The sequence below is a fragment of the Orycteropus afer genome, unplaced genomic scaffold (assembly GCF_000298275.1).
Source record: "Orycteropus afer afer isolate SDZICR_OR568_19922 unplaced genomic scaffold, OryAfe1.0 scaffold00040, whole genome shotgun sequence".
Taxonomy (NCBI): domain Eukaryota; kingdom Metazoa; phylum Chordata; class Mammalia; order Tubulidentata; family Orycteropodidae; genus Orycteropus; species Orycteropus afer.
This window is the reverse complement of record NW_006921627.1, coordinates 2096005-2123233: the sequence shown is the minus strand read 5'-3', so window position 1 is coordinate 2123233 and position 27229 is coordinate 2096005. Positions and strand designations below refer to the sequence as shown.

General features: G+C 46.1%; 1 protein-coding gene across 1 annotated transcript in view; it reads left to right on the top strand.

The window, feature by feature from the left end:
- The window catches only part of CACNA1C (calcium voltage-gated channel subunit alpha1 C), an 806686-nt gene extending 786808 nt beyond the window's left edge, over nt 1-19878 (top strand). Inside the window, exons 38-46 of the mRNA XM_007937025.2 lie at nt 511-612; nt 3403-3530; nt 4018-4152; nt 5982-6334; nt 9291-9419; nt 13950-14056; nt 14406-14509; nt 16503-16838; nt 19576-19878. Of these exons, the coding sequence (XP_007935216.1) occupies nt 511-612; nt 3403-3530; nt 4018-4152; nt 5982-6334; nt 9291-9419; nt 13950-14056; nt 14406-14509; nt 16503-16838; nt 19576-19878 (1697 nt within the window). The remainder of the gene's footprint in view (nt 1-510; nt 613-3402; nt 3531-4017; nt 4153-5981; nt 6335-9290; nt 9420-13949; nt 14057-14405; nt 14510-16502; nt 16839-19575) is intronic.
- The last annotated feature ends 7351 nt before the right edge of the window (nt 19879-27229 follow it).

The window sequence follows — 27229 nt, the reverse complement described above, 5'->3', positions numbered from 1 at the left end:
ATTCCTGTTTCCCTCTGGTAGCCTAAGAAAGTACATGTGAATTCCACCCATAGGGAGCCACCCCCCCTTACTGCCAGTGGGCATGGGAGGTTGTTCAGTGGATGAGTGAGTAGATGTTGGTAAAGCTGCTCAGGGGTCTGCAGCTCAGCCCAGGCACCCACCGTCTCTCCATGAGGAAAAGCAGCATGGGTGGAGGTGACAGGACACTACTGGCTGGCCTGAGCAACAGGTGGGAAGGAAGGAAAAAGAAATGGAATTGGATAGGGAACAGAAGGAAAGGGGCAAGTAAGTAAAACAGAAAGACTTAAAGAAGAAGAGGACGGAGGTGGAAAGTGAGAAGACCTGGGAGAAAAGAAGAGAGGAAGAAAGAAAGTGAAACTGATCAGTTGGGTATTTGGGGGGCTAATTTCCCTCAGCAGTGGCTTCCAGTTGTATTCAGAGGGATCAGCCCTCTGGGAGGCCCTCCTAGGGGTGATGATCATTTTCAGCTTTGTATCTCCCTTCCCTCAGGGAACCTGGAACAAGCCAATGAGGAGTTACGAGCAATAATCAAGAAGATCTGGAAGCGGACCAGCATGAAGCTACTGGACCAGGTGGTGCCCCCTGCAGGTGGTAAGTGCTCCCTAGATTTCCACACTGACACTTGCCTGGCCGGCACTTTCTCTCAGCATTCCATTTTTCCAGCTGTGGCACTCCCAGAAATGTGGAAATATCCCCTGAAGCTTGTGTTCTGGAGCCCGCTGGGCTTGCTGGGGCCTGCTTTCTCCAGACCCTTCATGCAGGGCTCAAAGGTCCTATTTGTTAGAAGGGAGACTAGGATGTGATGACCTTCTCAAACTCAGATGCAGACTATCAACTTGGAAATCTGGTCCAATCCAGCACTGTACAGATGGGCCCAGGCAAGTCCCCTGGTTGCTTAGGTGTTTGGCAGAACTTCCAGGGAAACACCACAGAGTTTAGGTTTTCCCATAAACCACTGGGCTGACTGCTGTAGGCATAATGAGGTCCCGGAAGAAGAATCCCATCAGATACACTGTTGATTGAATTTCTTTTTGTTTTTCCTAGGACAGTGTTTTCCACCCATCAAGCTTAAAGTTCCTTTTAATAACAAATAGTTTATAATGCCCCTACTATTATCCTGAATTAAAAGCATAGATAATATAACCTTCCTATATATATATATAATTCCAAAAATATTAGTATAATACTTTAATATAAAACATATTAAAGTCAAATGTTTTTCAGTATATAAAAGCTCAGACACAAGTATGGCCGAAGTTATAATTAACTGATAAAATGCTTGCACACACTCACTTACAATGAATGCTTAGGTTTAAAAGAAGTGATACGGTACTGAATATTGTTGATACTTTGTTTTTGGCATTTTGAAATAAGGGGTAAATAAGTATATTTAAATAAGTGTAATGCAGTAAAACCTGCAAAAGCAGGAACCTGTTAAGGTGAAAACTTGTCAGAGAAAGAAAATTTAAATATTTTCTGCTAATAGAGGGTGAAAGAAAAATGGTAAGACTGCACCCCGTCAAAGGTGGAAAACTTTCAAGACACACAAAAACAAGGCAGTCCCACTGAGTTCTGCCTCTCACAGATTTCACTGTACATACATATATGTACAGACATACACACGTACATAGGATTACCATAACTGTGAGTGACAGCTGCCAATGCAGACTGGTACAGGTGGGTCAGATATAATGGCTGACTCAGATACCACAAAGGGCACTGCCATCAGGGATATTGGATCTGAATCATAGCAATCCTTCCTTGGGTTTCCGGGGCAGTATCACTGCGGAAGTAGATTGCCCAACCTTCCTTCCAAGGAGTGCCTCGTGGGTTTGAACCACCAGCCTTCTGGGTAGCAGTCAGATGCCTTAGGCACTACACCACCAGAGTTCCTATCAGGGATATCATTCTCCAAAATGTGAACGCCTCTTGGTCAAGTCTGAATAAAACAAAGTACAGAACTTCCTCAATTTACAAAGCAGTTGTATTCCTGGAAAGCTGTGGTACACTAAAACCTTGTAAAAAAAAAAAAAAAAATGTGTATTCATATAGACTACAGTTAACTTCTAAGCTTGGGTAGTTATAAGCAGGTTACTCCCCCACATGGATATTTAGTAGGGTGCTTGGAAGCTGTGCAGAGTGCCAAGCTACTCTAACAGTAGCACCCCAAAATCACTGTGACAACTAAACAATACCCCAGACCTTTCCAGAACATTCAAGAGGTGATACCACCCCCATTGTGAACCACTGCCCAAAATTTAAATGAAGAATCACCTAAATAGGCCACGACCCAAAATTTAAGTGACCTAAATAGGCCAAATACTACCTGATGCTTTATGTACATTATTTTATTTAATCCTTACAATCATTCTAAGTCGTTTGCTCAAGGAACTAAAATGATTAGAAGCTAAGTAGCTGACTCAAGATCACATGGCAAGTACCTAGCAGATTCAGAATTCAAACCCAGGTCTGAGGGATTCCAGAACTCCACACTCTTTCTGTGAGTTCTTCTTCCCCGACTACGCAGGCCAGGGGGTCAGGGGCTTGCCCCTCACACAGTGATGCCCTTGCAAGATGGAAGGTTCATCACAGCCATGAATATGGCTACTCTTAACGAGGAACAACTAGAAGAACCATCACAAGCCTTAGCTCTAACCCAGGCAGTTGTCCCCTGGGACCATCACCCTCTCCTGGCAAAGAACTAGGAGATGGAGCAAAGGGGATACTTGTTGGGCATGGAATGTTCCCCTTGGAGATTTATTGGCTTCTCCACCATCTGGTCCATTCCCAGGGCAAAGACTAATTATGTCATGTCTAGCTTTGGGTGCCCAGCCCAGCAGGGACCCAGTGAAACCACTTGGTAAGAAAACACAACCTGCCTGGTTTGGAAGAACAATTCTAACTCAGACATAGGAAGGTGCTCCCTTCCATGAGCTCCCTCCCTCCAACCCAAGCAGAACTGGGAACCTGGGCAGTTTATGATAGACATTTGAAGGTTTGGAATCAAATAAGAATTAACAATGTCCATTAAGTCAAAAAAGCAAGATGGGTACAATGTTGATAATATGCTATAAAATGAGGGGAATAAGAATATATTTGCTTATGCTTACACATAGAATCTCTGGACAAATACTCAAAAAACTGTACAAGAGGTAAGCCCTTGGGAGATAGTAATGAGGCAGATGGGGGATAGGGTAAGAGCAAGATTTTTCAATATGTACCTTTTTATGCATTTTTCTCTTTTTGAGCCATATAAATGTACTACATCTTTTAAAAAATTAAGTTTAAAATTTAAATTGAATACTAAAAATAAAATTAATGATGTCCAACTTAATTCCCCTGTTTGCCTCTAATTTCCTTTCCTTTCTTCATATGTCTTAGATGATGAGGTCACGGTTGGCAAATTTTATGCCACTTTCCTGATCCAAGAATATTTCCGGAAGTTCAAAAAGCGCAAAGAGCAGGGGCTTGTGGGCAAGCCCTCCCAGAGGAACACCCTGTCCCTGCAGGTGAGGGGCTAGAAGAAGAAGTCCAGGTGCCTTCAGAAGGAAACTTTCCAAGCAATCCAAGCCTTTCTGAAAGTTAGGGGATGAAAAGAAAGCATGACATACTCCTTTCTTTCCTGCCACACCTCACACACACGCTGCCCTCCACAGCCCTGCTTGCCTTTGTGGTGGCCTTGCAGAGTTCTTGCAAACTCTTCTGAAGTTCCCATGGCAGCCTCTGGTTCCTGGTGGGTCCTCCCAATGTGAATATGCATGGTTCTTGGCCTTCATTCCTCCCGCATGGATGAATAGATTTCCAGAAAAGCACATTGCAGGGATGTGTATACACATACTCCTTCCTGAGGCACCCTTCTTGCAGAGAAGCTGAGCCTGAGTGGCTGAGTCCAGGAGCACCAGAGTCCTGGAGGAACAGGCCCTGGTTCTGGGTGACGGCTGGCTGGGAGCTGAGGTGGAAAAGGATCAGGAGCCTCACTTGTCCTCTGGGTTCCAGGCTGGCTTGCGTACGCTGCATGACCTCGGGCCTGAGATCCGACGGGCCATCTCTGGAGATCTGACGGCCGAGGAAGAGCTGGATAAGGCAATGAAGGAGGCTGTGTCTGCTGCCTCTGAAGATGATATCTTCAGGGTAGGTGAATGCCACAGTCGCATTCTTTTACCTTTATACGATTCAGTTTGAAAGCAGAAGAGGGTAAGCTGTTCTGCCAAGAAACTCCAGGGAGAAAAGCCTGAGCTCTGGCAGATTCCAAGCTCTTCCCACTCGGCTGTCTCCTCATCCTTCCTCTTCCCAAGCTGAGCCTATCTCCTCCCAGACAGGGCAGCTCCCCGAGTGAAGAAGGAGGGAAGGACCTATTTTCCTAAGAAAAATGTTTCTTAGGAGAAACTTTCAAATTAGAAGTTGCAAAGTGGTGGTTCCTGGGCCACATCTGATTTGCAGACCCTGTTTCGTTTGCAGCACTTGACAATCTGGCACAGTTAATTAAAATCTAGATATCTGGCTTCTCTTGGAAAAAAATCAGAAGATCTGGCAGTGGGGGGCTTAGATTTCTACGTGGCAGCAAAGGGCAAGACCAAGTAATGGATGCCCTCTTGAGATGGAGCTCTCAGTTCACACAAGTCCCCTCCACTCCTGCTCCCCCTTCCTGGACCGTGAGGCTGACCACAGTGCTGGATTGCCTAAAATCTCACATCCAGCTCTCTGCACTGAGTGCATGCTCTGCCTAACCCATGAAGGTATTTGCTTACAAATACCCTCTATAGCAAGGAAGAAAATACTGACCACAGTTGTACCAGGGCCTTGTTCACACCCTCCCATGCATTCCCCCCATACTCCGTTCCTAGGCTGCAGAAAAAAAAACAGGGAGATAAAATCAGCCCCATCCCACCTATGACTGTCTTCTCATTGTCATCCTCATTCTCATCACCATAAGTACTCATCACCGAATGGCCTCAGGGACATGGCACCATGGTAATACCATTGGGACAGGTCCCCAGACAAATACTCTGCCTGGTTTGAAAGTGCTCCTTCACCAAAACCCAGAGGTATTCTCATGTCAAAGATTAGACTGACCTTGCAAATAGCTACCTGCCCACTTGCCCCAGACAAGAAAAAAATGTTGGGGGAAACATTGGTTCCTGATGTGAACACTTTAAGAATCTCCTGGGAAAAAGGAGGCAAAATATAGTTGATGTAGTAGATTTTTTCAGGAGCTCTGGTAGTATAGTGCCTAAGGTACTTGACTGCTAACCAGAAGGCTGGTGGTTCAAACCCACCAGCCGCTCCTCAGAAGGAAGGTTGGGCAATCTACTTCTGTAGTGATACCGCCATGGAAACCCAAGGAGGGGTCACTATGAGTCAGGTCCGACTCAACGGCACATAACAACAACAACAACACAACAGTAGATTCTTCATTCTGATGTTCAAACTGACCAACACAGTGAAGTTCTATGAGCCAATTGGATTTCCATTTTCAAAAAAATCTAGTTAGAATCTTCTGGTTCTTTTTCCCAACCCTCAGCCCTCATAGTGTTCTCTGCCAAACTAAGTGACTGGCTGTATAAAGATTGCCCTCCTAGATTCATCCTTGAAACTAAATTCTGATCTTCAAGGTGTTCATTAGAAACTTCTACCTCTTAATAGCAGCTTCTTTGCTTGATCTGGTTCCCACAGATGTGGTGGTCCTGCCCCTCGCTATCCCTCAAGCTGTTTCAGTGGGGAGGTGAGATATCCTGAGCATCTGAGTCCTTTCCTCTCCTGGGCTGCCAGGCCATGCAGATGGAGAATTTCACTATCTGCCATGTGCTTCCTGGCATGGCTGTACTTTCTTGAGGGTAGACTACTTACTTTCCTGTGCCCTGGACTTCTCTGACCTGACTGTTTGAGGGTTCTCCCTCAGAGGAGGAAAGGTAGCTAAGGGGGTCTTCTCCTCCACCTACCCCATCCCATCTTGCCTGCAGAGGGCCGGTGGCCTGTTCGGCAACCACGTCAGCTACTACCAAAGCGACAGCCGGAGCGCCTTTCCCCAGACCTTCACCACCCAGCGCCCGCTGCACATCAACAAGGCGGGTAACAGCCAAGGCGACACCGAGTCGCCTTCCCACGAGAAACTGGTGGACTCCACTTTCACCCCCAGCAGCTACTCGTCCACTGGCTCCAACGCCAACATCAACAATGCCAACAACACTGCCCTGGGCCGCTTCCCCCGCCCCACCGGCTACCCCAGCACGGTCAGCACTGTGGAGGGCCATGGGCCCCCCTTGTCTCCTGCCATCCGGGTGCAGGAGTCAGCATGGAAGCTCGGCTCCAAGAGGTAAGCAGGAGGGTGGGGGAAGTCCAGGGCCCATGCACAGGGGCCTCCCGCACTCTGGCCCAGAGCAGATGGGGTGAAGGAGAGTTTGGCCCCCCACACCTGCTACTCACCCCTCAGGCTAAGGACAAAGGCTCTGCTCTGGACCCCAGAGAGGGAGGTAGGCACTGTGCTGCCTCCCAAGTTCTGTCCATGGTTAAAGGCAGCAGCCATGCTCAAGATAAGCCAACATCAGTGGGGATTGACAGTGTTCAGAGGTGACTCACCTCTGGACAGAGCCTCCTCGCCTCTCACATCCTCTTCGAGTAGAGAAACCACTGGCCCATGACCTTCTGAGATGTCTGTATTCTGGCCATACAACAGAAACCATTCCCTCCACCATTCCCCAAGTCTCTACCTAACCTGGCCTTTCACCGAACTGGGATGGGAATGGCATTACCACCTCTTCTTTGTAACCTCCTGGGAGGGGAAATCTTTTTGTGGCAGGTGGCCCTCCTCTGGAGCAATTACCCATTCTGCCCCAGTGTAGTTTGATGGAATTCCTGGTAGTTTGATGGAATCCCCACCTCCTGACTCGTTGTTTTCTCCCCATCCTGCTCCCTGGTGCTCTAGGATGCATTGCTATGATGTGCTGGGACGGTAGGTGCTTCCTTCCATGCTCTGGGCCTGAGGAGGTTTAGCCTGGGCCAAATGAGGGTCTCATCCCTATTATACCAGCAACTCTGGGCACCCCAAGGGGAGATGAGAGAGGACACCCCTCCATGTCTTGCCACATCCCCCTGAATTATGCTGGTCTTCCAGAGTAGGACACTCACTCCAGATGAATCTGGACAGGTCCCCAGTGTGCCAGACCTCCTTTCCTGCCCTCTAGTCAGCAAAATATCAAAAAGTACAAGTTTCTTTCTAAATCCCTGGACAACTGTCCTAATGCTGCATCCACCCAAGGAGCCAGCGTATTTATCACTTCCCTTCATCCCATCCGTTTTCAAGTGGTTACAAATATAAGCCCACATGGCCTGGGCATTTAAGTGGGTGATAATGGCAAGTCAAATTGGCCATTCACCCACCTTACTCTCTGGAAGATTGGCCAGTGTAACCACCCAACCACTGGGTTGAGGCCTTCAACTCAATAGACGTATATGGAGACATATATTGATGCCTTCTATGAGCAGGGCATTGTGCTCAGCACTGGGCTTTGTCACTGATCTGAAAGGCTGGCTTTACAAGGGAAAATATCAAAGTGTAAGTGGCCTGTCCTGTGTGATCTCCCCCTCCCTTTTTTTGCAACCTTACTCCTCTCCTGCAACCTTCAGGGACTTAGTCCTGGTACCACTTTCTGCCCTGCCATATCAAACTCTCTTCTTAAGGAAGGCTCTTTATGTCCATCATTAACATCTCAGTGTAAATTAAATTACCTCCTTCAATGGGTATTTTTATAGTAAATTTGGTTCTGTATTAAATATGAATACCCTATGGAGTTCAGTTCTACTCTGACACACATGGGTCACCAGGAGACAGGATCGACTTGATGGCACCTGGTTTGTTTTTTTTATGGGAGAAGGCATCAGGATATTTTCTTCTTCTCCCCATAAGAACATCTATGGATGAAATATATGCAAAGCACCTGGCACAATGTCTGGCCCATAGGAAGTGTCACTAAATGTCGGTTCCCTCCTCTCCCATGGCAGTTGATCAGAACAACACTTAGGATGCTGAGCTTCAACTGACCACAGTTCTAGCTCTGGGGCCTTGTCATTCATGCTGCAGCTAAAAGCTAAGCACAGTGGCTCCAACGTTGGCATTGCTTCTGCTGGGAATGAGCCAGCACATTTTGCACATGGTCGTCCCCAAGAATTGGTGCTGCCTGCCTGCTGCCATTCTCTGTCGCCAGCTCATCCCATCTGGCCTCACCAAAACACCTTCCACATCCCTGTCCTCCTGGTCCATCATGAGCCTTCTGTATCCCTCCTTCTGTCCATGGGCTGGACAGCAATCCGTTAGAGCCTCCCCCAAAGAACTCTTTCCCTACCCTTCCTGGGTTGCTCATAAGCCCAAGGGTCAAAGCGAGGGGCACTGATCCAATGCTCAGCCCAAGAGAGTAAACTGGAATCTGAAGACATAGCGTGCATGGTCTGTAGGAAGAAAGATGGTGGGAGGTACTGAGCTGAACACAGAAAAAGGGAGAACACTTAGACCAGAACTGAAGGAGACATGACCAAATGAGCAGGATGCCCTGCGCCAGAAGGAGAAGAGCATTATAGTCTAAGGCACATCCAGTTATGGGAGGATCTCAAGCTCAGGAGAGGCTCCAGCTCACTTCCTTCCATTCAGAAGACCCACCTCTTCTATATGAGGCCTTACTGTGCCTTTACTCCAAGGAGCCAGTGTCAAACTTGAAAGCATGTCAGAATGTGATGCCAGAAATGTGTCAGCTCTGCCCAACAAACACCCACAGGCCAACCTAGAGGAAAGGGACTCATCTTGCCTTGTGTAGTACAGCCAGGCTCTTCTTTAAAATCTGATCTTTTCATCCTCCAAAGTACCATCTCATCTGTTACTTCATTTGTTATTCACACAAGCCTCTGTGTCAGGCAGGGCATATGTCATTCCAGTTTTATAGGAGGGGAACTGAGGTATGGGGTGGGCTAAGCAACTTGGGCATGGTTATATAGCCAGAAAGCAACTGAATTGGGTCAAAACTCAGATCCCCTTGGATCCTAACCCAGAGAGCCTTCTCCCACATGGAATCCTCATGCTCACACATCTGTGGTTCCATGATTTCATCAGTGATTTCAGGAGGAAGAGACCACAGTGTATGTGTTTGTGAGTGAGTGTGTGTGTGTGTATGTATGTGATTATGAGTGAGTAGTGATTGTGTGTATGAGAGTTGCCTTCCATGCTGAGGGAAGAGGAGGAGGATTTAGCATTTCTGATTTTTCTCTCCATCTGGGACGTTTAGGTGCCACTCCCGGGAGAGCCAGATAGCCATGGTGTGTCGGGAGGAGGTCTCTCAGGACGAGGCCTATGAGGTGAAGATAACGGAGGACACAGAGTACTGCAGTGAGCCCAGCCTGATCTCCACAGAGATGTGAGCGCTGCCACCTTCTGCGTAGGGAACGAAGGGGCAGGTCCCTGAAATTGCCCCTCTGGGCATGATTTGAGGAAGGGGAAGAGATGCTATATCAGGAAAACATCTGCAAAGCGTCTGGCACCTCATTAAGGCGATGGGAAGCCCCCCTCCCCCCTAAGCACCGTGAGCTTTCTCTTCCCCGCCCCCTCGTCTGCTTGGCCCTTCCTTACTATGAAATTCTTTCAGGAAAGCCTATGAAACAATGTTTCTTACACTTTTGAGGCAAGTATAGGGTAAAATTACAGTAAAATTCAGTGCATACATGTTGTTGTTGTTATGTGCCTTCCAGTCGGCCCCGACTCATAGCAACCCCTCCTTGGGTTTCGCAGGCAGTATCACTACAAAAGTAGGATTGCCCAACCTTCCTTCTGATGAATGGCTGGTGAATTTGAACCGCCAGCCTTCTGGTTAGCAGTCAAGTGCCTTAGGCACTAAGCTACCAGAGCTCCTTACTGCACATATATTGACAATAAAACAAATGCTACCTGAAACTACTTATAACAAAGCTACCCAGCAGAGGGCACTCTTGACAAAGCTAGGGCTGAGATTTTTGTTAACCCTAAAATTTGAATTTTCTGAGAGTAAGGTTTTGTAACTGCAGATCCAAACCCATTAGCAAATTGTGACATCCATTTAGTCTGTTATAGCCAGAACTTTTAAAAGAATAGTATAAAATAGAATAGGATAGGGTAACATAAGATAGCATGGAAGATACCAGAGTATGTCAAATGTCACAAAGGTAAGTATGGTTTCATGAAATGTGTTTAATTGCCAATCCCTATATATGAAGGGGGGAGCTCTGGTAGCATAGTGGCTAAGACACTTGCCTGCTAACCAGAGGGCTGGCGGTTCAAACCCACCAGCCACTCCTCAGAAGGAAGGTTGGGCAATCCTACTTCCGTAGTGATACTGCCTCTGAAACCCAAGGAGGGATCGCTATGAGTCGGGTTTGACTTGACGGCACACAACATATATGAAGGGAGTTCTGGTGGCATAGTGCCTAAGGCATTTGACTGCTAATCAGAAGGCTGGCGGTTCAAACCCACCAGCCACTCCTCAGAAGGAAGGTCGGGCAATCTACTTCTGTAGTGATACTGCCTCTGAAACCCAAGGAGGGGTCGCTATGAGTTGCATCCGACTCAACGGCACTGAGTTTGGTTTTTTTGTTTTGTTTTGTTTTATGTATGAAAGGAGCTCTGGTGGCGCAGGACCTAAGAAATTTGACTGCTAACCAGAACGTTAGTGGTTCAAACCCACCAGAAGCTCCGCAGAAGGAAGATGGGGCAATCTGCTTCCATAAAGATTTGCCACCTCATAAACCAATGGGGGTCACTATAAGTTGGGATTGACTTGATGGCAGTGAGTTTGGTTTGGTTTTTATAAATGTATGAAGGAGCTCTAGTGATACAGTGCCTAAGGCATTTAGCTGCTAACCAGAAGGTTGGTGGTTCAAACCCAGCAGCTGCTCCACTAAAGGAAGATGGAGCAATCTACTTCTGTGAAGATTTACTGCCTTGAAAACCCAATGGGGGTGACTATGAGGCGGAATCAACTCTATGGCAGTGGGTTTTGGGGTTTTTTGGGGGTATATGTATGTGTGTACTGAGTCTCATTGTAAAAAGTATTTATGACTGGTTGAAGTCCAAAAAGTTTAAGAAACCCTGTTTTAGAGACTTCGTTGAAAGCACTTTATAGTAAGGAAGGACAAGCCCTTTAGGCTTTTGAAGAAAAGAGAGGTTGCCTGGAGAGGCAAGCCAGGGCCAGATAGCAATGGTGGGAGTGGGACCTGAAAATGTTAGGAGACATGTGTCCACATCCCTTCTCAGCACAACCAGCACATTGTGCAGCTTTCTGGAGTTAATGCCTTCTTCTTTGAGTTGGAAGAGTAGCAGAGTGGTCTTCGTTCCCCTGGTATAATAAGAAGGATCTGTTCTTGTTAGGTGCTATCAATTCCAACTCATAATGACCCTATAGGACAGAGTAGAACTGCCCTGTAGAGTTTCCAAGGCTATAATCTTTACAGAAGCAGAGTGCCACATCTTTCTTAAGTGGAACAGCTGGTGGGTTTGAAAAAGCCAACCTTTTGGTGACAGCAAGTACTTTAACCACTGCCTCACCAGGGCTTCCAAGAAGAATCTGAATAGTAACAGAAAACATGGAAATCATCATCAAGAAAGAGAATAGTGACTCACTCCTTGTGCCTTCATGTCCATATCAGTAAAATATGTGTTTGGGAGGTACGGTGATAGACCTTGTGCTTTTCTGACTCATGAAATACAAGCCCACTCCGCTGCTGACTCTGACTCATAGCAACCCTATAGCACAGAGCAGAACTCTCTCCTGGGGTTTCCAATGCTGTAAATCTTTACAGAAGCAGACTGCCACATGCTTATCCCATGGAGCAGCTGGTGAGTTTGAACCATTGACCTTTCACTTAGCAGCCAAGTGCTTAACCACTGTGCCACCAGGGCTCCTTCATGAAATAGAAACCAAACCAAATTCATATTCTAACTCATAGCGACCAGCTGCTTCACAGAAGAAAGATGAGTCAGTCTTCTTCTGTAAAGACCCAAGGTTTACCACGTAAGAATGAGAACAACAGATTGGAGGATAAATGTGTGAAATTTTCATTCAACAAACTTTCCTGCACACCTACAGATGCAGTAAGAGCAAGGGAGGATCCCACAAAGATGAAGGGAGTGAGGGCTCTGCCTTCAAGGAGGATGTGGGGTAACCCCAGGGACAAAGTCAGTGGCCTCTTAGATAGAATAGAGGGTTTAGAATGGAACCAGGCTTCTCAGGCTGCAGTTAGCTCCTACTAATGGTGTAATTAATGTAGTGGGTTGCATTCAGTATTTCTAAATAAACTAGAACAGACTAAAATAGAAACTCTCACTGTGTAATACATGCAATAAGGCTAAGTATAATTCATGAAACATTTCAATTTTGTGTATCTGTGTATAGTAAAAGTATCTAACATATATTTCTTATTGTGAGTCAAGATCTAAAAGGCTTGGAAGGCTTTGACTACATGCTCTCTAAGGTCCCTTACAGCTCTGCTGTTCACTGACTACATGACTGTGTGTGTGTGTTGCAGGCAGCTGCTCATGTGCTCTTGAGGATAGAGGGGTTTCATGGTAGGGAGAAATTGCCGAGTAGAGGATAAATTTGAGCTGAAGTAGGTAACTGCCTTCAAGTTGATTCCGATTGACAGTGACCCATGTATTTCAGAGTAGATCTGTACTCCATCCTTTGAGTCCCAAGGCCTTTTCTTCCAAGGCCCCTCTGTGTGGGTTTGAACCTCCAAACTTTTGGTTCACACCTGTGTTTGACCATTTGCCCCATCCAGGAATTCTGAAATAGGGAGTAATTGTGGTAAATAGCATTGCTACAGGTCACTTAACGTCCATGATACAGTTTGTGAAATAGGACATTATGTAATTTGGATATTGTGCGAACACATATTATGGGAGAGAGGCACACAAGACAAGCCTGGGACTCATGCCACCTCTGCACCAAGGAACTGTGCAAAAAATTTGCACAGTACTGTATGGTCACCTCCTATCCTCCCAGAACCTTGCTGGCCACCCCCAGGCACACTTGCTATCCAATAGCCACCTCCAGACATGCTGTCAGCTCCCTTCCCTTCCTTCCTCCCTGCCTGCCTTCCCTGCCGCCACCAGTGGGCTTTAAAATTTTCCAGCCCCACCCACCCCTCCTCTGCTTCAGCCTCCTCCCCCAGGCTTCTTTCCTGTTCCTCTTTCCAGCACCATTGCAGCCCAAACGGCTTGGTAAGCTACTACAGGGAAGAGCCGAAGCCTAGGGACTGAGCGTGGGCAGGGAGCCCTAGCTGAGTGGAGCATCAGCCTCAACGGGCATCACAGCCCCTCCAAGGCATCTGCATGGTCCCTGCTTGAGGCCATCCAAGTGGGACAGGCAACTCCCAGGGGCCCTGAGATCCCCTCCCCCTGCTGCCCCAGAACCAGGTCAGGTTCAGAGAGCTAGTGAGAGACAGATTGGATCTATAGTACTTAGCAAACTACGACCCCTTCTCCCATAAGGATTTCTGAACTCCATTATGACCTTATGAAACCATGGACATATATGTGTTGGGATGGTGCCCAAACTGACATTATGTGGCACATGATATATATGTAAACAGAAGAGCTTAGGCTGTTCCTTGAACGAACCTTGTGGACCTAGAATTTTTTATAACTTTGACCCAAAAGTATCTCCTCTGCCTGAAATCAGAAACACATGCCTCATACTAGACACTCTATGTGTAAGGAGCTGGAAACCCCCAATAAGCCAGGCAGGACTTCTTGGGGTGGCAAGTGCCTGCTACTCCCTCCCCAACCCTTCTATGTAAGCAGTGTGTGTGGGTTCCCTGCACTAAGGAAAGAGGGAAACTTCCTGGGATGGTAGCTGTCCCTATGAGGTGGCACTTCCTGGCCCCCAGGAGCAAGCCCCAGGAGTTCTGTGTTCCAGGCTCTCCTATCAAGATGACGAAAACCGACAATTGACACCCCCAGAGGAGGACAGGAGGGACATCCGGCAATCTCCAAAGAGGGGTTTCCTCCGCTCCGCCTCACTAGGTAAACACTCGCACCTCACCCTCCAGATGTGGCCAGTGGTCACCCCTGAGATGATGCTGGTCAAGGCACTCAGGGATGATTGAGGGACACTTGTGTCCTGGCTCCAACAACCTCCACCCAAGTGGGCTGAGCAGATTTCCAAGGTGACAAGACAGTTACAAGGGCAAGGTTTGCTAGCATGGGATTTGGACATATCCTACATGATGGGGCTTGGAGACAAGTCTAAGGGCAAAAAGAAGTATATCTGGGGTCACTAACACTACTACTTGTACCCTACCCTGGGTATGAGCCATTTCAGACAAATGCCCTAGTTTCCTGCCCTGAATCTGTTCTTTGGCTGGCTTTGCAGGTCGAAGGGCTTCCTTCCACCTGGAATGTCTGAAGCGACAGAAGAATCAAGGGGGAGACGTCTCACAGAAGACAGTATTGCCTTTGCATCTGGTTCATCATCAGGTAGTCCATACTTTTAGTAGGCCATTGGCCACCACTTAGCAGGCTGCACAATCCCATGGTTATAGGCACATTCCCAAAATACCAGTCAGCATTCAGTCTTCACCATCTCAGACCATTTCTGCATCCTACTCCTGGCCCTAAGAGCTGCCAGTAGCTGCCCACCTATCCTATCCAGGTGAGAGCCCTGACATCGTCTATAATTTCCCAGGGTAGAAACCTAGAAGACACTGGTAAGCAGGAACTCCTCATGCAATCCTGAACCAAGATAAGCAGCTCGGGGATTCTGTCCCAGTTGTTTTCTCATAGCACCCCAGATGTTACCTCCCCAGAAACTGGCTTATACTCCAGGGCACTCATGCAGATGTGGTCATACCTAGAATAAGACATCTGGAAATTTAGCTGCACAAAAATCCATCCATTGAAATGCAGAAGTGGTCAAAGAACTTGCCAGCAGTATGGCCTGGAGTAGGGAGTGATACCCAAGGAAAATGGGTCCAGGGAGATTGAGTACATGAAATATATCTTGTCACAGCTGATCCTAACTGAGATAGTGAAATCCAAGACACCAGTATCAAACATGGAGATACTTCAGGAGTTATCTGAGAGCAGCCTATTACCTCCAGGAAAATTGGGATATAAACCAGAGTCTCCCAGCCTTTTTACCTCCTTAATTATAAACTCCCTTACCATGGACCTGTGCTTTAAATGACTTTTTTGCTCCCAAAGACATTCAACTGCCAATCAACATTTATAATCAGCATAAGATGACCAGTGTGGCTTGGCTAAGTGGATATTATTTTCAGCTCAAAGAAATGGCACTGTTCTGCTTCACTTGAGTGCATTTCCATAGTCTTGCTGATATACTGAATATAGTCTACAAACTGCCCTCTTACACTCCCCCTCAGATCTCCAGGGATGCAGGAACCCCGAGCTGGGGCCCATCAAGAGCATTGGGCTGAGGAGGATGGTAGGATATAGGGACATTGCGTGTGCTACTTTCAAAGATTTCTAGAAATGGATTTCACCAGTCTTTTCGTATCATGGTAGTAGGCGAGAAAGTCTTTTTTTATTTCTGTATTCCTCTTTAGGCCATTTTGTTAACCTCCAAAGTATGCAGCAGTGTCCCCATTCTCTCTGCCACCACATGGGAAAGCCTAGCTTTCTCTGCCTGTGAGCACTTTACATCAGAGCAGGTAATGTTCCTGGGCTTCTGCTAAGAGCAAGCCTGCATGGCAGCTAAGATGTAGGACATGATCCCTGCCCTCAGCAGGCTTAAGAACATTTTGGGAAAGAGGACATAGACATGTGTATTGTGTAATTTCATTGATATAAGTGTAAGATTTCATTGATGGTTCAGGATAAACTGAGCTAGAAATTGACAGGGCATGGTTAATGGGCCAGTTCATTGTCAAGGTTAAAACAACAGATAATTGGCTTTGTCTAGCTCTCTTGTTGTTAGGTGCCTTTGAGCTGGTTCTGACTCACAGCACCCCATGCCCAACAGAACACAATGTTGCCCATCCTCACAGTCATTGCTATGTTTGCCTAGCTCTTCAGGAAGTACTTTTTCACATACCTTATTTCACTTGAACCTGGAACTACCTGCAAGGTAGATGGACAAGGCATTCGTGTTCCTGTTTTACAGGTGACACAGGCCTCATTATTCTCTCTCTTCTATTGATGAGAAAACCAAGACTGAGAGAATGCATAGGTGGTGAAACCAGCACTAAGCCCAGATTATCTTGATTCCACTCAATCACGGCTTTCTGAATATAAAGGAGGGAGATGACTTCAGAGTGGGATGACCACAAAACATATTTTGGGATCATTGAAACTTATGCTGGGTCTTTATGAGATAGGCTTCAGATGGGTAGTAATGCTAGAGAGTGGGAAGGGTGTAAATTCCAGGTGGAACTACCCTAGAAGGTAGGGGCCTGCTTCTCTGCAGCTCTGGCCATCATTCCTAGTAACTCATGCTCTTGTGTGTCCACAGGCGTTAGCAGTGGCGGGCCTGAGTCCCCTTCTCCAGAGAAGCCATTCCCCCACCATGTTCCCCAGACCATGTGCCACGCCCCCTGCGACGCCTGGCAGCCATGGCTGGCCCCCGCAGCCTATCCCCACCCTGCAGCTGGAAGGCGCTGAGTCCAGTGAGAAACTCAACAGCAGCTTCCCGTCCATTCACTGCAGCTCCTGGTCTGAGGAGAGCCCCATCTGTGGTGCGGGTGGCAGCGCCGTGCGGAAAGCTCGGCCTGTCTCCCTCACTGTGCCCAGCCAGACTGGGGCCCCAGGAAGGCAGTTCCACGGCAGTGCCAGCAGTCTGGTTGAAGCGGTACGTTGCTCCCAGCAGACGGGAGGGAAATCCCAAAGGGAGCAAGGGGACTTTGTGTGAAGAATTAAGAAGGGCATATCTGGTCCTTTCCCTCACAGATGTCTTAGCCAGAAAGACCCTCACTCTTGAGTCCTACAGAAAGCAGGCATGGCATGCAGAAAATTATGACATGCAAGGTGTTACTAGCTTCTGTTGGTCCAGGGCCTGATGCAGAAGAAGAAAGAATTGAGCAATATGTCCCTATTGACCAAGGAACCCCAAGAAAGGCCTTGAGGATCCTTTGTAGAGAAAGTCAATACAAGCCAGACATATGCTGTGACTGTTCCAAATCAAATACGAGATTGGGCTGCATTTGTAGAGAGGGTCAAGATCAATGGTTCTCAGCCCTGATTGCTCAGTGGAATCACGTGGGGAGCTTTGGAAAACTATGACCAATTAAATTGGTACTTTTCAAAGCTCTTCAGATGATTCCAATACACAGCCATGGTGGAGAACTACTCCTGTAGAACAAGAGAGCTTTCAGTTCCTCTGTACCCTTCCATGGTCAGAGAGCATCAAGTCCAACCCTGGCCTTGAACTTGATGGGGGGGGTAGGCTTTGACAAAGGAAGAAACCATGTCATAGGAAAATTGCTAGAGACAAGGAGAGGAGAGGAAAGGAGATGACTTCGGAGGTAATGGTAAGCACCTCAGACCTGTAAAGGGTGTCAAGAAGAAGGGATTACAATTCTGGGCAGGAGGCCTTGAATGCAGGCAGGAGGCCTTCAATGCAGACAGGAGTGAGGAGATCAACCTACAGGCAGGCAGATTTCAGTTCACCTGAGGAAGACCAGAGTTCTTCTAAAATGAGAAGGGCTTCTCTCTAAGGTAGTTATGGATACATGCAAGCAGAGATGATGCCATGCAGGTGTCAGGCTCTCTATCATGCAGATGTCAGGCTGTCTATCATGCAGGAGGTGGGGAGTTAAACCTCCTTCTCAAGGCCCCTCTCACTATCCAACTCTGTGGTCCTTCACTTGGCCTAGTTATCCCTTCATCAGTCTACAGATGGTGCCTACCTTGTGCTGGCTCTGTTTTAGCTGCAGGGATATAGCTGACAACTAAATGGACTCTGCTCTTAGGAGCTCATGTTGTAGTTAGGGAGACAGGCACTAAATAAACCTGCATGGAGTCCCTGGGTGGTGCAGATGGTTAACTTGCTTGGCTGCTTAACTGAAAATTTGGAGGTTGAGTCCACCCAGAGGCACCTCCGAAGAAAGGCTTGTCAGTCTACTTCTGCAGAATCAGCCATTGAAAACCATCCTCTGACATACATGGAGTCACCAGGAATCAGAATGCACTCGACAGCAGCTGGTGGTGGTAGTTGTTGATCGTGTCAGGAAGGGGCAGGCACCAGGAAGAAAAATCAAATTGGGTAAAGAGATAAAGAGTAATGAGGGAGGGGAGCAAGACAGATGTCTGGGAGAAGCATGTTCCAGGCTACCTTGAATTGTCCCCACAGCCCTTCCCCCTTGGATCAGTAGGCAGTCATTAAAGTAGCTAGTAGAAGGAGCAGGGGAAATTTGGGGGATCACCTGCTGGCCCTTGTGAGCAGAAACAGAGACAGGTGCATGGAAGGGTACTGCACCTGGGGGAAGTATCCTTACTCTCAGAAAGGCAGCCAGCTGACAGTGAGCAGTGGGCACAGTAGTTTCACCAAAGGAGAGTGAAGGTTTCTGGGAGAGAATGATATAGGGGCACCCGTGGGGTGCCAGGGAGGCAGAGAGAAAGCACAAGCTAGCATCTCTTGTGAAACAACAAATCAGAGCCTTCTTCCTCCTCTGTGAGTCAAGCATTTATATATTTGGTGATAGTTTTCAAATACCCCAGTCAAAACTTCTCTTATCTGACCTAAAACCAAAAAACCAAGTTTTGTCAAGTCAGCTCTGACTCATGGCAACCCCATGTGTGTCAGAGTAGAACTGTGCTCTGTAAGGTTTTCAGTGGTTGATTTTTCAGAAATATATCACCAGGCCTTTCTTCTGAGGCACCGCTAGGTAGACTCTAACCTCCAGCTTTTCAGTTAGCATAAGCTAAGCACATTAACCATTTGCACCGCCCAGCAACTCTTTCCTGCAGCCTGTTGTTGTTGTTATTTGCCGTCGAGTTGGATTCGACTCAGCAACCCCTCCTTGGGTTTCTGAAGCAGTATCACTACGGAAGTAGATTGCCCAACCTTCCTTCCAAGAAGTGGCTGGTGGGTTTGAACTGTCAGCCTTCTGGTTAACAGTCAAGTGCCTTAGGCAATATGCTACCAGAGCTCCTATACACCCTTAATTCCTTTGGCCACTGCTCCATCTTTGCTATGAGCACCCTTCCCAACACACACACACCACAAATACCACACACTCAACACATACACACACACACACACACCACACATACCATTATACACAACACACGCCATACACCACACTCCACACACACACACTCTACATACTTACTACACACATACCACATATACCACATATACACCACACACACCATATATCACACTACACACACATACCACACACACACAACACCTCAAACCACATATACCACACACATCATATACTACTACACACCACACATACACACACTTCCAGAAATTATCTGTCAGAACCCCCATATTCTAGCACTAAAGAGAGGCATTGAGCTCTAGTAATAATTTTCCTCTTTGGTTCTTCTTCATGGCCCTCCACCCCCTCCCTCTTCAGGTCTTGATTTCAGAAGGACTCGGGCAGTTTGCTCAAGATCCCAAGTTTATCGAGGTCACAACCCAGGAGCTGGCTGATGCCTGCGACATGACAATTGAGGAGATGGAGAACGCAGCTGACAACATCCTCAGTGGGGGCACCCAGCAGAGCCCCAACGGCACCCTATTACCTTTTGTTAACTGCAGGGACCCAGGGCAGGACAGAGCAGGGGGCAAAGAAGATGCAGTCTGTGGACCTGCCCTGGAGTGTCGAAAGAATGAGGAGGAACTCCAGGACAGCAGGGTCTACGTCAGCAGCCTGTAGTAGCCAGGGCTGGGGAGATGCTGGGTTTTTTATTTGTTTCAATGTTCCTAATGGGTTCGTTTCAGAAGTGCCTCACTGTTCTCGTGACCTGGAGTTAACCGGAACAGCGTCTTCATTCATTTCTGTTGGGACAAGACGCAGAGTTGAGTGGTGTGGAGAGCCAGCTTTTCAGGGGGAAGAAAAGCAGCAACCCCAGTTTGTGTCCACAGAGGTAGAGTGGTGAGGAGGAGGTGGCAGAATCAGGGAGGGAGAGCAAGAGAAGAGATGCCTGCCCTCTCGCTATATTTCAGGCCCTGCAGGAGGAACCAGCAGTCGCCTTTGGGCATGAAAGAGAACCTCAGCTTCCTGCGGTAGCCCTCACCAAAAGGACCCTATATCAAACGGGTGTCTTTCAACTTTGCTTGTAAAAAAAAAAAAAAAATCATTTTGCACATATTCTGTATGAGCCTCACTGTCTCCATAGAGCCAGGGCCCTGTGCATTTGGAGAATGAGATGGGGGTGTGACTTCCACAAGATCCCAGCCCTACCCTCTGAGAAGGAGAAGTGGCCAGAGGCTGCCCAGAGCTCCTGAAGACAGGAGCAGGGGGTGAAGGGCGTGTGGCAGCATTGCAGCTTCTCACCCAGATCCCAGGCACAGTGGCAGCAGCCCCAGCCACCTCCGCCCTCCTAAGTCAGGGTTTCTTTACCTGTACAAGCCACACTGAGCTCCAAAACAGCAGCTGGGCCTCAGCCAGGGCGTGAAAGGAGCTGGCGCTGCCACCAGGGAAGGGGCAGCCAGCTCTTGACAAAACGAGGTGGTGCTGAGCTGCTGTTGAGCGCTCTATCGTTTTGTGATTTGACATTTTTCTTGATAGCATGTTGCAGTTTTTGTTTTTAGGTTTTGTTTTGTTTTAATTTTGTTTTCCCAGGGGGAGGGGAGGAAGAGTGTTTACAATGTTTTGTAGCCACCCACCTTATTGTTTTCACTTTTGCAAATGTAAATCAGGTTTGGTTTTATTGTATCATTTAAATGGTTGTGGTTTCCTTTTTTTTTCCACCCCCACAGAGAGTTCCATCTGTTTGATTGAAGCCATTGTGTATGCCCAATAATTCGTTACAATTTACTTAAGTAGTAACAAATCCTTTTTTTTTTTTTGGTTGGTTGGTTTCATAATTTAAAGGTACTAGGTAATGCACTTGATAAGGTCTTGCACATATGGGTGATTGATGCGTTGGGCTCCTTTTAATGCTGGGTGTGTTGGTGGGTGCCAGAGAGAAGAAATGTGTATGGAAGGTGTGCCTCTGTGTGTGTGTGTGTGTGTAGTGGGCTGGCTGTGTGTGTATGTTGTACATGTGTGTAAGCACCCACACAGTGTGCCCATGCACACAAATGTGTATGCAGTTCCCCTTTTCTGGTTTAACTGTGGGGAGATCTGAATCTGGGGCCATTCAAAAGCAAAAACAAACCACTGTCTCTGCTTCTGAAACGGGAATCAGTAACTCTTTGCATTTTCTGTCCCACAAGATATGCAAAAACAATGCAATAATATTCATTTTTAAAATATAATTGTAAGTTGTGTTGGCATTGAAACTGTATTTAAAAAAACACGCAGAAATTTAAGGGAAAAATTCAAGAAGGCGTTTTGCTTCGATATATTCTGTGTAATGTTTTATTGCATTGATAATGTTTCTGTTGAAGAAACCGTTATACTTGAATTCAGGTCAGTTTCAGTATTTTTCAAATATTTTTTTAAAACTGAATTGCAATTGTGCCAAGCGAATATAATGAATTGAATTAAGTTTGTTTTTGAATTCACTTCTTGTATATTTTGCTGCATGTAAAGTAAATCATTTTGTATTTGGAGTGTGACAAGCTTTACCTTTGAACTCTTAAGTGCTTTTCTATATCTGGTTGGGGAAAAGGGAAAGATTTTTCTTTTAATTTGTACGATGAGCAAACTTATCACCATTGTCAGTCATTATCATACTATCCACCAACAAGTTTGGACATTACTGTTTTGCATATCTTGTGATCACTTCCATTTCCTTCAGTTTTTCCAAAATCATCTACTAGGTATATTCAAACCACATCTTTCTGTGAGTGACCAAGACATACATGATTCTGGGCTTCACTCTCTCCATACCGCTCTGATTCTCTGCTTTGGTATTTCACCAAGAGCAGCCCTTTACCATGAAGTGTAGTGAAGCATTTTGACCAGCCTCTTTAGTCCCTGGGCTGGTGTCATCATCCCCCACAGAAGGGGTGGCTGACTTTTCTGTTCTCTCCCACAGCACAGACTTTCCTCACTGGTTTCCTTAGTAAAGTGGACACTGACTGCAAGGATGAAATTAGGGTTAGATGGGTTGGAGGGGAAGAGAATCCTCACTTCTGGCAACTGCTGTACCCAAACTGCAATGGCAGGAGCTAGAGAAAGGCAACTTGGGTAAAATCTTTATCCAAAAGTTAACCTTCAGTCTGGCTCATTTCTGCATCCTTTCCTCACCCTAGAGCAGACGTTCCTCCAGATATTCCCTTACCATGTGTGTCACAGCCTTACAAGGAAGGGGCCAGGATAGGAGAGGAAGCATTGGCATTTACAGTGAGGGTTGAAAATGGATCTTTTGCCTTTTTACATCTACCTAGAACATCACCCTAATTGTGCTGTTTCCTTCGAATATATTTTAACAATATTGGTTGGAAAAGGACTGATTTAGGGAGACTATTACCCAACCATTTACCCAGAATTTACTCATTGAGTCTCTTCTGGTCCCATTGTTCCCTCAACCCTTAGAGGAGCCATTGGCACTTACATGAGCAAGCTAGAAATAGAGAAAATCCCATTCCTCGGTGAAGATGTTACACTTTCATGGAATGACTCATGAAAAAATTAAAAAAAAAAAAAAAATAGAGAAATGTGCCGGACAGTCCCAGGTTAACCTTGGGAGTCTAGAAACAAAAGTTTCTTTGTGTTTCTTCAAGCCCAACCCATCCAGACTTTCTTGGTTCCTTTTCAGTTATATCAAAGTCTTCTAGAAATTAAGTTTAGATGTTGTCCTCTATCCAATTTCCTAAAACGTTTGCCATGTGCTGCTAAGATTTTAGTTATTTATTGAAAGGGGAGCCCTTTTGAATTGATATCTGATTCTTGCTGTACACTTGGCCCCTTGATAGAAATTTGAACTCTTGATTGACCCTGTATAGTCACACACACACACACCCTTTTCATATTGCCTTCTGTTTTCCTTTTGAATCTTTAATCTGCATCACCAAGTCGTATTGGCCAGTGGCATGGGCTACAAGGCTGGGTTCATGCCAGCTGCTCCCAGGGCATGGCCTACATATGGTCCCCTAACCCTTCAGCACACTTGCCCACAGGCTCCCTTCTTTATAGTCAACACTATCCAAAAGACCTTCCTGCATCCTACAATAATAGTGTCAACAGTGACAAGGGACACCTTGACTCATGCTGTTGTAATGGAAGAGGAGGTTCAAATAGGAGTTCTCTCTCTAAAGCAATGGGTCTTTCTTAGCCTGATGTCATGATCAGTGATACCTGTTATCATGACAGATGGGTGGAAATCAGTAGTGAAATCAATGAACCTCACTCTATGTCTAAAATAGAATTTTCTCCATGACCTTGTGAAACATAATCATCCTATCTTGTGTAGTCCTTCCAATAATCCCAGAGTGGCAGGAGAAAAGCAACCAATGGCTAAGGATCAAGAACTTGAAGAAAAGCACTTTAAGTCCTGTTGTTGGTAAGTTTCATTTTTATTTGTCCTCTAACTGGTCTTGCCTCTTTTATTTCCACACTTTGATCTTTGAATAATTATTCATGTGCACGGCTACTTTAAGCAGAAAGATTTCCTTTCTTTAAGCAGAAAGAGCTGTCTCCTTTCTGTCTATTCCTGGAAGGTTCTTTGGGTCTTGAGACAAAAAGAGAAGACTTTTTTTCTAGCTTTTGGCTTGATTCATGAGTTTCCCCTGCTTTGAATCAGAAACCATCTTAGTTGTAGTCTCCATACGCCATCTTCTCAATCTGATAGGCTTTTTTTCTGACTGGAAAATTCCTTACTCTGTGTTTATCCTCTTCTATCTCCTGAGTTCCAAATATCAGGTGCTTATTTGGAGTGAGGCTGCCTATCACTTCCTCACAGCCATTCTCCTTACAGAACTTCTCCTGACCATTCAGTTGAAGACAGTAGGGCAACCACAGGAGAAACATACTGTTCTGTGTGGAAGTGATTACCTTTCTGAGAAATAAGGGGGGGGGGGGGAGAACCTCACTGCCGTCGAGTCAGATCCGACTCATAGCGACCCCTCCTTGCGTTTCCAAGGCGGTATCTCTACGGAAGTAGATTGCCCAATCTTCCTTCTGAGGAAAGGCTGGTGGGTTTGAACTGCCAGGCTACTGGTTAGCAGTCAAATGTCTTAGGCACTATGCTACCGGAGTTCCTTGAGAAACAAGAGCACCCTGGAAATGAGTTTGGAAGTTGTCAAAAGGATGACAGTGGTTTTGTAAAGACCAGTTGATACACACCTATCACTCCTTGTTGTTAGCTGCTGTTGAGTCTGTTCCAACTCACGGTGACCCCATGCAGAGTAGAGCTGAAGAAGCAGATCACCAACTCTTTCTTCAGAGGCATCTCTGGGTGGGTTTGCGACACCAACCTTTTGGCTCATAGTTAGGGCTTAACCATTTGTGCCACCCAGAGACTATTCCATCACTCCTAATAGCAGAAAAATGTGACAGGAACTCAGATTAGGCATAGAGTAGAACCCTGCTGTTAGCCTCATCAAACCATAATCATAAATATCGCTAAGGAGAATGATGGCATCTCCATCCCTAGAGACCTACAAGCCTTGAATTATCACTGTCAAGAAGTTTAGCTAAGAGGCTAAGGAAAGGGCAATTTGACTTCAAGAAGACACCCTTTAATTGTTAAGGGAGTCAAACTTAGTGACAGAATCTGGGCCAACCCTGTTTTGTGAAGAAGATACAGCTCTGGGGGAAATGTCAGCATAGAAAGAACAGGAAGGGAAATGTGGAAAAGAAAGGGCATGTTTTGACTCCTTATGTGTCCATTCCCATTTTATGGAAAGAAATGTCCAGTTCAACCACTCCACAATGACCAATACGATGGAGAGTTTCATGCCTAGGATCCTTTACTCTGGAGGAAGAGAAACGCAAAATTTCAATCTGGTATTCTTCTCTTAGCAAAATCAAACTCTTGGGCTAGATGTGGGGTTGTCTTCCCTCTCCACTGACATCCTTCTCCACCTGTCAGTCAGTGTTCCACCTGAAACAGTAGGGTTGTCTTCCCTCTCCACTGACGTCCTTCTCCACCTGTCAGTCAGTGTTCCACCTGAAACAGTGGGGTTGTCTTCCCTCTCCACTGACGTCCCTCTCCACCTGTCAGTCAGTGTTCCACCTGAAACAGGCTCTGGCTGGAATGCAGGAGGGGAAGCCCTAAATTCAGTCACCAGAGTCCACATTCTCCCGCAGTCCCATTGAGGGAAACATATAAATGAAATATTCTACAATTGTCAGCGATGGAGCATCTTTCCCTCTTCCCTAACAAGTTTTCTCTTTTTCAGTCTTTTTCCCCAGACCCCATTTTTCCTTCTTCCCTCTAGTCTAATGAGAGGGAGGGAGAGTTGCAGATTCTTTCATAATTACTTGGTAAAACCATTTATTTATTTTTGTTTCAAAGCAATGAGGCATTGCTTGGTGGAGCCAGATGCCAACAATGGATAAATGGGTTTCTGCCAGATTCCAACATTGTTGGGGAAACAACTTGAACAAAACACACACACACACACACGTATCCTTAAGGGACAGTGCTGGGCTTGTATCCTAGATAAGTGAATTCCTCCTCCAAGAAGGGTGAGCACTATGTAGAGAGAAATATGTAGAGAGAAACCAGAGTAACTTCCTTGAGTGCAAATGGTGCCATCTGAACCAATTATTATGAAGTAGATATCATTGACCTACGTTGAGAAAATACTACTATTACTAAAATTAAGGCTTTTTCCTCACATCATTTTAAGAGGTTTGATCTACAACAAAATGGAGTGGTAAAGCTCACTTGTACTTTCTAGTATATTGGAAAACCCTTTCAATTGATCTCTGAAAGGGGATTAGAGAATGCCATTGAATATAGTAAGCATAAGAAACCAATTCAATAGTGAGAGTAGAGTCAGAGTATGAATTTTCCATGAAAATTCCACAAACCGTTCATCATAAGATGACAAAGATGATTAAACAAAAGTTTGGAATGTCACATCCCCAGAACCAAATTCTTTTCAAATCAGCTATTGGCCTCATCACAGCTCCCCCCTTTGTGGGACATCTCATGCACCCCAGTTTTCAGAATTTAAATAATATGATTTGTATAAGGCTCCCAGAAAGGGTAACGTGGTACTTAACCTGCCATGAATCAGACATTTACTGCAAATTTGCCATCTGAAAATCATTTACCACTTATACATAAGATCATCATTGTCAGAGAAACCTCTTGGTGGAAGAGGTTGTAGGTATTAAGGGAAGGTGATTTCTATGTGAGAAAATAGGTGCAAAATTGTTTTTACTTACTATTTGGGTCTGGAGAATTCTTGTTCTGACCATCTTAAGTCTCTTAAAGCTCATAAGCAGGGTTGTGAGGAAGCAGAGGTTGAGTGGGCAAGGACTTGCAGCTGGGCCATTAAAGCCCATTGCCTTCAACTCTAGTCCAAGTGATGCTGTAGAACAAAGTAGAACTGCCCCATAGGGTTCCCAAGGCAGATGGACACATTTTTCTCCTGCAGAGCAGCTGGTGGGTTCAAAGTGCCGACCCCTCAGTTAGCAACCAAACACTTAACCATTGCATCACTAGACTGCCCACAGATTTCAGACTCCCCTGTGTGAAGTCTCTCTTGAGCCTTTAGCCAGGAAAAGAGAGAAAAGAAGGTCCTTTTCTGTACAATCACAGCACAAAAGAGGACAGATTACAGGGTCCTATACCAAGCCACTTCCAAGACTTCCCAAACATGGAGAAACTACTGAAGTTTAAAAAAAAAAAAAAAAAACTTGATAATCAAAGACAGATAGTTTTTAAACAAACCGTCCTGTCCTAAGGGCTCCTCCAGAAGGCATCTCCAATGACCCAAATGCTATGGGCACCTTTCTGCTTTCACACATCACCCCTTCCCTACATCACAGCTTCATACCATTCCCCAAAACTTAGAACCCATTTCTTGACTTCCCCGCCAGGTTATGCATCACCCATAGCTGCTTCCTGCTCTGCCCAGAATATATGCTCTTCTGCCAGAGCCTTGTAGGAATGAGCTTCAGCACCAATACAGGTCATGGATATCAAGGAATGAACAGT